This window comes from Magallana gigas, chromosome 1, assembly GCF_963853765.1.
Source record: "Magallana gigas chromosome 1, xbMagGiga1.1, whole genome shotgun sequence".
Taxonomy (NCBI): domain Eukaryota; kingdom Metazoa; phylum Mollusca; class Bivalvia; order Ostreida; family Ostreidae; genus Magallana; species Magallana gigas.
This window is the reverse complement of record NC_088853.1, coordinates 62877996-62888256: the sequence shown is the minus strand read 5'-3', so window position 1 is coordinate 62888256 and position 10261 is coordinate 62877996. Positions and strand designations below refer to the sequence as shown.

Below are 10261 nucleotides of genomic sequence, written 5' to 3'. Positions count from 1 at the left end.
GTATGTACATGATTTATAAACTATCAATTCTATAACAAACAAAAGTACCAATTACCGGTGACGTATTTACTGCATGTGGCAATTGTAAATGACTTGTACATACAATTGTATGATGTGCCAGGCCGGGTATATTTGACATATTTACCCTTATACATATATTTAAATAATCAACCCCTATTTATGATCACCGGTACATTAATTAATGAGCCTCAAGATTTTACTCTTACATACATGTATCGTTAATTTGTAGACGTAACATCTTTGAAACCCAGAGCTAGGAAATAATACTTTGAAAATGAATTACAAATGTAAATTAACTTTTATTCACTAGACTTATCGTATACTCGTACATACTAAAATTCAACGCCTTTAGAAACCCTGACGTGCACCTGGGCACACGACACACCTGTTGTGTATATCTTGTATATTCTGTGTTAGTTCCAGGGGTTTTCTTAAGTTGGACAAACAATAGACTTTAATTAGATATACACAAACATGCACCTGGGCACACGACACAACTGTTGTGTATATCTTGTATATTCTGTGTTAGTTCCAGGGTTTTTTTTAAGTTGTACAAACAATAAACTCTAATTAGATATACACAAACGAACAAAACAATGTCTAGACAAACAAAGCAGTAATATCCTGCCCGATATAACAAAGGCAGTTGAGAGTCTTTTCATCTTTAACATGTATCTAGCAGATCTAGTGTTAGAAATAATGAAAATTGAAAAAAAAAATACAAACCTAAAACCGATTAACAAATTAAATCATGCATTTTTGGTTCGTTTTCTTTATTTTGTTTAATAACCGGATGAACTGAGTGAGAGAGAGAGAGAGAGAGAGAGAGAGAGAGAGAGAGAGAGATTTTTCACCAATTAATTTATAATAGGAAACAAACATACTTTAATTAGTTTTATGCACATATTAAGATACAGAGACTGCGCTCATCCCTACAATAATTTTGAAACCCCCAAAAAATTATAAAGAATTTTATAACGGCAATCTGTGTCCATCGGAGCGGTGGTGATGATAGCGATCTGTGTTTAATGGAGCGACGATTAAAACCGCCTGGAACACCCCCCCCCCCCTTCCTTGGAAATTATATTATCACTCGGATGACCCCCTTCCATCTCTATAAAAGAGCTTTTGCATTTAATATATGTGTTTATTGTTCAGCTTGATCAATATGGACTTAAAGGCCACTTAAAGACAGTGTAAAGAGAGCGTAAATGCCACTTAAAGATGCTTAAAGGTGGCTTAAAGAAGTTTGGACATTAAGGACCTATAAGCACTTGCTTAAAGGTGACTTAAAGGCGGCTTAAAGGTCGTATAGCCTTTAAGCTCCTTTAAGTCACCTTTAAGCCACCTTTAAGGACTTGCTTAAAGGTGGTTTTTCGTCCTGTGCTATGTAGGGGAAATGCACCACCAACTATTCGCTGTAAAAAACCGACCGGTGGCTGGGGTGGACACCCAGTAATAGTACACTCCGTCGATTGGGGTGGCGATTGGGGTGGGTACCCGGTAACGGTGCACTCCGTCGATGGGGGTGGCGACTGGGGTAGGTACCCGGTAATAGTGCACTCCGGCGATTGGGGTGGCGACTGGTCTGGGTACCCGGTAATGGTGCACTCCGGCGATTGGGGTGGCGACTGGGGGTGGGTACCCGGTAATGGTGCACTCCGTCGATTGGGGTGGCGACTGGGGTAGGTACCCGGTAATAGTGCACTCCGGCGATTGGGGTGGCGACTGGGCTGGGTACCCGGTAATGGTGCACTCCGGCGATTGGGGTGGCGACTGGGCTTGGTACCCGGTAATGGTGCACTCCGACGATTGGGGTGGCGACTGGGGTAGGTACCCGGTAATAGTGCACTCCGGCGATTGGGGTGTCGACTGGGCTGGGTACCCGGTAATGGTGCACTCCGGCGATTGGGTTGGCGACTGGGGTGGGTACCCGGTAATGGTGCACTCCGACGATTGGGGTGGCGACTGGGGCGAGTAACAAGAAATTGACTCGACAGCCCAACTGCCTAGAGAGTCGTTTACCCCTACCCTCTCCTTTAATTTTTTCAATCTGAGAGGGTCCCTTTTTCTGAATAACAAAGAAAAAACCCGGAAAGATAATTAATAATTCTTTTCTTCAAAATTAATAAAGTAATAACAGCTAGTATTTATTAACCAAATTCAAAATTTGGAAATTTATTTCGCTTGTATTATATGTACCATAGTATATCAATAGAAATTAAATAAACACACACATATAACCATAATTTATGTTAGCTTAAGTTGGAAATTATGTTTTCATCCTCTCTTCTTTTTTCATCTGTTAATTTTTGTTGTTTTAGTCTTCTACAGATAAATCAAATATTTACAAACTCAAAATGCACATAAACACTTAGATGTAGTAAGTCTCAAACGAAATGTTTGAACATGGTATAATATATTATTATCAATTACACGTTAAGATATTTTATCAGAGCTCAACAATGCCTTTTAAAAGCACTAGACAAGTCGGGCTAGTACTGGTTCGGACCTTATATATTTCCAATTGAAAACTGTTGTTATCGTAATCGAGCGTGACACTTTTCCAGGTTTCATTAAATCAAATTTCAGTGACTACGTATACCAGGGATATGTTAAATTTTACAAGACAGGGTCGGTCAGACGTGTCTTAATGTTGAGCCCTGATAATTAAATAATTGTCAAAGAAAATCATAAAAACAAAACATACCTTTGATTTAACACGTAAGAATCCTCTGTTTCTGACAACTTTTTCTTTCTGGGTTGGTCAGATTCATTTTCTTCTTCTTAAGGAGAATTTCTATATCAGTATAAATGCTTTAAATTATTTCATATTTTAAAAGTGGGGTTTTCTTGTACGTGTAATTATATAAAATTCTTTTAACTTATTTCCATTTGTATTACTTAAAAATACTGTAATTAGGGCTTTTCGACTTTCGGTCGAAAAGACCTATTGTTTTCGTTCTGTTTTATTATTATTATTCTTCTCGACAAAGTTTCATCATGGATTTTTTGAAAACAGAACACAAAAATAAAAATTTAATATTAGATTCTTTTAGCAATTGTTTAGTTCTCCCGTATGTCCTTTTTTGGACTTCCGGTCTGTATACTTCCGGTTTACACATGCAAAAAACAAAATAATAAAAGGACCTTTGTATCTATTTTATTTTTTGATTTTAAACAAAGAAATTTTGGATTTAGATACTTCATAGTATGATATACAAAATCGTAAGCGACAACTTTTTTGTATCTCTTGCTGTTTTTGAGATATTAGACTTCAAACTATGAAAAAAGGGGGGATAAAAAAAATGAAAATTGTAATAACCACCAAATTTTTCAAATGAGGAACGGAAAATGTTAAAACTGTCATAATTATCATATATGTAAAGTTTCGTTTGAAACAATTGGGAACTTCCGGTTTTATAAGTTGATAAAAAATCGTCTATGGGTGTTTTAATGTTAAACTGAATTCACGCGTGCCACTTTTTCTCAAACAGTTTTCAAGTAAGTATTTCCATATTTAATATATATATTGAGGGACCTAATTTGCAGACCGGAAAATGTTTTGAGATAAAAATTTTGAAAGATAAGGGATCTAGAGGGGTCAAAGCTAAAAACAACCCATTAGCTGTATCTTTTTTACTTTTCATCCGATTCTTAAAATCTTTTAGGTTTTAAGTTTTGAGTAAAGAGTACAATTTAAAAATTATGGTCCGTAGGGCCATTTTTTGACTTCTTATAGGAGTATTAAGGGTGTGAATATTGCAACTTTTTAAAAGTTGAAAAAGTGATTTAGAAAGAGTTATCTCGCTGTGCTCAATGAATGTAGAACATTAATACTCTAGGCATACCACGTTTTCTATTTGAGAAAGGAATACTTACTTTTTTATGATTTTTTGGAAATATTCTTTTAGAAATTAAAAGTATATTTACTTTTAAAGTGCTGAAGTTATCTTTTTTTGACATTGCATTATTCATAAGGTTATATTTCTAATAGGCAACTGATTATATAAATACCAAGGCGGTGAAGAATTTTAAAATAAAATATAGATACGATTTTACCTGACATTTACAATCAAAAAAGGAAAAGGGGATGTCGAAAAGCCCTTACTTTTTGTTGAAGACAAAAAAAGTTCTAGTTTTATTTATATTTCTATTTCAATTTTTATTTTTGCATTGTATTTTTTTAAAGAATTTATTATGACACTCAATTTTCTTAGCATTCAACTTACTCTGGTTCAAATACAGCTACACCCAATTCTTCCCCTAACGCAACCCATTCTTCCTCAAAATCTTTAAACGTTCTTGCTTTTTTCTGATCCCTTTATAAAAAATATATAAAACTTAAACATTTTTAAAGCCAAAATTAATGTTTAAAAATATAACAAAATATATAAGGGGTTATTCACAAAAGATAAGGTTTTTTAAAAAATTAAAATCTAATTTGACGCTTTATCATTTTAACATTTAAGATACATATATTATTAGTTTTACAAAATTTTAAAAACTGCAATTGGAGAAAACACTTACATCATATCTAGATATTTCTGCGCCATTCTGTTGGAGGAGGAGGAGGATTGTCCTAAGTTTATAATGGTAATTATTCGACTGATGGTAGGGTGAAGGAAACAGCTCGTATTTATATGTGTTCGCTTTTGGGTGGGAATCTAAATCATGACTTTACAAAGGTCGATACGGGGCTAATTGTCATTTTTTGACGGTCAACATTAAGAAAGTCCTAAAAAGGTATTAACACTCATGTCAAGTCGCATAATTGAAATTTGCGCCAAAACTGACATGTGTCTGTTGCGGGGCAGTTCAGTAAAAAGTTTGTCAAGTTTAGCCTTGAAAATTGCGCCAAAAAAAAATACACCTGTTGCGTAGTATTTATCCTTCTTCGAGTCGACTTATTTTCTAAAACCTTATTAATCTAATAATTAAAATTATTAACATACACGTCCCTAAAATTTTAATCAACTCCAGATCAATCAAAATTAGAATTTATGTAAAAAAGAGAGCTGAAAAACTACAACCACTTCAAATATCACAATCCATCACTCGACAATTCCATATATCACGATCGAGCGATGTTGTATGTAACTGGAGTTCTTAAATCGGATTAAGTTTCAGATAAAGTATTAGTTATAGTTATTCATCTTAAAGCTAAGAAATTTTAAAAAGTTATAAATTTATTTTAAAGCTCACAATTTAATTCAATTCAATTTATTCACACAAATCCATGTAAATGGTACATGAAATATATAAACATATAAAACATACATGTATACGTGCAAAGGATAAGGCAAAAATGTAAGAGTATTAAGCTGACCAAAGAGAACGGACCGTACTATTAATTTTATTAATAAATACACAGAATCAACATCATTTTGGCACATTACTTCAAAAAACTTTATGGTGTTTTTTTTTTTGGATCAGAGCAAATTTTTAGTTAAAAAAAAAATGTCCTTTTCTGAATTAGGTTGTAAAACATGACTTAGATAAGGTGATCCCCTGACCTGTACCAAAAAAAGGTTATCTATAAGGTTACAAACTGGATCGTTACCTTATCCCTCATCCCTCCCCCCAAATAAACAAAACATTTTCTGTTGACAATTGTTTACCATACATCTTTTATGTGTCAATTTCTAAACAGACACTAAAACAATAAAACTCATTAAAGTGATAAATTATGTTATTCTATGTGTCTGGGGAGATGTTGACCGGGGTACCTCGCGCGCTTTTTAATCACGTGCATATATGACCTGGCCAAAGTGCGCAAGATGGATGGCAGAACAACATTCGTAATTATGCTCGTAATTATTATGTCATGGCTCGTTATGGTACAAAATGCACATGTAGATCGAAAGGTGCTAACTTGCTACTGGCCCGACTGTCGCGAAGTCCGTGTAAACGTGACTGAGATTCGGGAAGTATTCGTTACTTCATGCAGACTGAACCGTGTGGTTGTTTTTGGTGACCCGACCGTGATCAAGATACGAGATCTTCATGGTCATATATGCGGTAAGTACAAATTATGCATTTTTACACAAAATTTAAAAGCATATAAATTAGATTTCGACTGCAACCTCCCCCTCCTTTTTTTTTTGGGAACAGTAAATAGTGAATCCGCCACATAAAGATCATGATCTAGTTGCATCCTATAAAAACCTTCTTTTTTGGGCGTGTGTATAAAAAATGTACACCATTTTTTATTTCAAATATTAAAATTGTAGTAAGTATTATTTAAAAATCAGTACCCCGAACACTTTACAAGTGGCTTTTGCTACGTCACGTGGTTTTATTGATTTTTCTGCTAAAGGCGTGTGTACATGTGTTAACCCCCCTTTCTTATTTCGGTTATTCCTGAATATAACACATGAAGGTCACAGTGTGCTGTTGAATGATCCTTTTTATTTTTTAAGTATATAGTAATCGGTAGTAGGTATCATATAAAAAAAAAAGTTGTAATCAAGTAACCTCCATACTGAATAGTCGCATAACACAAACGTGTAGCTCAATTGCTACGTCACGTGATATTATTGATTTTTTTTTTGCTTAAGGGTGTGTGTGTGTGTGTGTAAACCCTTCCTGTCTTTTTTATTACGGTAATTCCCGAATCCTCCACATGAAGATCAGACTTTGCAATGAAATTATGAACAATATTTTTCATTTCAAATAAATGAAACGTTAGCAACATCTTCGCTAGCCAAGGGTTTTCGGTCCGCTTTGCTCCCCATAAACCCTTGGCGGATTTCATTACGAAAACACGGTGACAAGCTCCGTTTTATGATTGGCTGCAGCTGCGAGTAGATGATCCAATCACAGAGCTTGTAAATATAAACTTTAAACGAAAACACGTGTGTGATCTTTGGTAGAACATTCGATGCTTTTAACAAGTTGAGACACAAGTTCTCGAGTACAGTGCCTCCCCAAGGATGGTCTAACCAGATCGCTTTAAACACCTTTATATTTTACTGGGATTTAACATATAGTTCTACAAAATTGTCAAGGCTCGCGTGATAGCATGGGAAGTAAACATGGCGAATGTACATGTAGAAGTTGCCTTTCCCGTTAGTAAATAAGTTCCTGCTTATGGGTATTGCTTTTAAAGGTTCAGTGAGCTGCGTTTTATTTAATTTCTTTGTTCCGCAACATTCACGACAACGATACCTGGTTTTATGGCATGAAAGCTTCAATATGAATCGGCTTTTTTCACTCCCGGTACAGGTCCTTACAAAACACTATGAATAAAACATCCCGTGCTTTCCCTATGTTATAACTTAATTCGTATTTTATTAATAACATCGTTAATTGTGTTCCGATATTCGGTATAGTCAACATCTTTTCAAGTTGTATTAATGCCATGGTGTGTATATAACCCGTTGTGTAATTCGATTAAAATGTAAATATGCAAGGGGCGCAACTCAAGTTGCTCGCTAGATAGCGCCACCACATCACCGAGTTTTCGTAATGAAATCCGCCAAGGGTTTATGGGGAGCAAAGTGGACCGAAAACCCTTGGCTAGCGAAGATGCGTTAGCAAGTGTTACTACAAAATCAGAAACCTCCACTACCCCGACACGAGACACCGTGAAGTTCCAGATGTGTCTTGTGTTACGTCATATTGAGTTTTCTGTTCAAAGACACACATGTAATACCCCTCTTCTTTTACACATAAAGAAAACTGTAGTATGTGTCATTATAATAATCTGTTGTTTACAAGGATAATGTTTTTAGTTCATGATTTTTTTATAGAGGCAACATTCAGTCCCACGGCACCAAAGCATACCACGATCGGGCAAACAGGTATATACCTTTGAAATATTATTTATTATTAATAAGTATCGAGCATGGTTGTTACATGTGTGACATTGCTATATCTGTAGTAGTAGTAGTAGAAGTAGTAATGTAAAACAATCCTTTTATTTATTTTTTAAAATGTAAATTAAAAGAAAGACATGTAGTATATGTGTGTGATTAAGATAAACTGTAGTTTAAAATATCTCCCATATTTAATAATATTATAATTGTTTTCCATAGAGACATCAACCACTATCTTCTCCTCCACTATTGTTCCCGCGACAGACACTCACAGTGAGCCTACACTGGTCTCATCTGGTACAGCAGGTATGAATGAAAAGCCACGTGATCTAGGAGGTCAGCTTTTTCCCAGAATCGTGACTTATACTACATCACGTGACATTATTGATAAATTCTCCCTCTGTAGTAATGTGTTGTAAACATTCCTTTGATTAGGGTTTTTAAAGAAATGCAAAAATAAACAAATAAATAAAATAATTGTTTATGTGCATGTGCTTCCAAAAATATGTTGTTTTACAATGGTAATATTTTTAATGAGTATTTTTTTTATTTATAGAGACAACATCAAACGTCGGTGTCACAACACCTAAGCTGACCAAGTCCGGGCAAACAGGTATATACGTTTGAATTATTATTAATTACTTGACTTTGTTGTATCTGTAGAAGTGGTAATGTAAACAATCATGTAGTATATGTGTGTGATTAAGATAAACTGTAGATTTAAATAGTATCTCCCATATTTAATAATATTATAATTGTTTTTCATAGAGACATCAACCACTATCTTCTCCTCCACTATTGTTCCCGCGACAGACACTCACAGTGAGCCTACACTGGTCTCATCTGGTACAGCAGGTATGAATGAAAAGCCACATGACTTATGCTACGTCGCATGACATTATTGATAGTTGTAGTACAAGTGTGATTAGAATAAACTGTTCATGATCCTTAAATTTTTTTATAGAGACAACATCAACCGTCACAGCAGAGGTAACAACAGTAGGAATCGCTGTTCAAACAGGTAAATACTTTTTAACTAAATTAGCTAATTTTAGTTACTGATTATCCACAAAATGAGATGGTGATGTGAATCGCTAAGCACTCTTCCATTGAAAGTAATTATGGATTATAAATACTTTTGATTTAACTTTGCTGAACGATAACAATAATATTAGAGCAACGTTGACATATCTTACATTTTATTTTTTTTTAGAATCAGGACAGAACATTCTTAAAAAACTCTTGGAGAGTTTGAATAAACCATTGGAGGATGGCGAAACCCTTTCAGATAAAAGTCTTGGTAATAATGTGGTCAATTGTATTACATTGGGTGTTTGTATTTTGATATTAATTTGTATTCTATTATTCAATAGAAAACAATGTCATTTTAACCGTAAGAAGTCTAATAAAAAAGTGAATCATATTTATAAGCCAAATAATTATAGGCAAACTTTCCAGTTTGATTTGGAAAATGAAGAAGAGGATATAATGTAATGACTACTTAAAAATTAATAAGAATATTAATAATTATACTTCAGTTGATTTTTTATAGGGTTTTTAGCATGGGCAGTAGCAACTACCTTTACAGTAGCAATGCTGTTATTAAAAAAATGGCTTAAGAAAAAATGCGAGAACCTCGTGAAAGATGATAATGTGTCTACACCCCCCCCCCCCCAATCCGTTGATGATCCCTCTTCCCCTCCACATCCGATGATCCTAACCTATCCACCATTCATGTTGTTCCCTCCACCCCCACTACCATTCATGATGATGATGATGATAAAAATGATCAGGCTTCACCCACCACCATTATTAATGATGATGATGACACCAACCCGCCTCCTAGAACAAGTACCCCTTCGTCCCCGAATGTTAACGAAAGCCGAAGACCCCTCATCACACCTCTGTCCTCCGTCACCACCTCCCCAGATGTTGAGGAAGAATGCGTAGCTAGAAACACACGGTCCAAGCGACAACTGAAATTTTAGGTCTTGTTAACGAAAGCAAAACTTTACATGTAAATGATAATGGTTTTTATGTTTGATTTTTACATTGAGATTCGGTTTTTAATAATCTTTTTACAACATTGAAAGTCAGTTTTTTAAATAACCATTTGATTCATTAAAATTTCAGTTGTGTTTTTAATATTTGACATTTTACAACATTGAGATTATGTAATCATCTATTTACAACATTGAGATTCAGTTTTTAAATAACCGTCTGATACTATTTTTGAGGATTTTTGGGTTTTTGGTTTTTTTTTTTACAAAAAATGTCTTTAGGTATTTTTGTAGTTTTGATTAATTTTTTTGTTGAAAGAAAATGTCTTAGTTAGATTGTGAGTTTTTTCATTGCCATTTGCTTACATGCCGTTAATTTTTTTTTCATAAAAATGTCTTAAGGTGTTTTAATACATTTTT

At 34.5% G+C, this 10261-nt stretch overlaps 1 protein-coding gene across 1 annotated transcript; it reads left to right on the top strand.

The window, feature by feature from the left end:
* The first annotated feature begins 7361 nt into the window (after nt 1-7361).
* Nucleotides 7362-9807, top strand: LOC136274520 (uncharacterized). The gene is made up of 7 exons (XM_066081551.1): nt 7362-7826; nt 8061-8147; nt 8398-8454; nt 8610-8696; nt 8806-8862; nt 9055-9141; nt 9394-9807. The coding sequence occupies exons 1-7, from the start codon at nt 7712-7714 to the stop codon at nt 9789-9791; spliced, it is 888 nt and encodes a 295-aa protein (XP_065937623.1). The 5' UTR covers nt 7362-7711; the 3' UTR covers nt 9792-9807.
* Nucleotides 9808-10261: the final 454 nt, after the last annotated feature.

What these genes read in the sequence shown, in the direction of transcription:
- LOC136274520 (XM_066081551.1), top strand. Translation starts at nt 7,712, where the DNA reads ATGTGTCATTATAATAATCTGTTGTTTACAAGGATAATGTTTTTAGTT. An exon ending in GGTCTCATCTGGTACAGCAG is followed by an intron (nt 8,148 to 8,397) that starts GTATGAATGAAA and finishes TTTTATTTATAG; the next exon opens with AGACAACATCAAACGTCGGT. An exon ending in CCTTTCAGATAAAAGTCTTG is followed by an intron (nt 9,142 to 9,393) that starts GTAATAATGTGG and finishes GATTTTTTATAG; the next exon opens with GGTTTTTAGCATGGGCAGTA.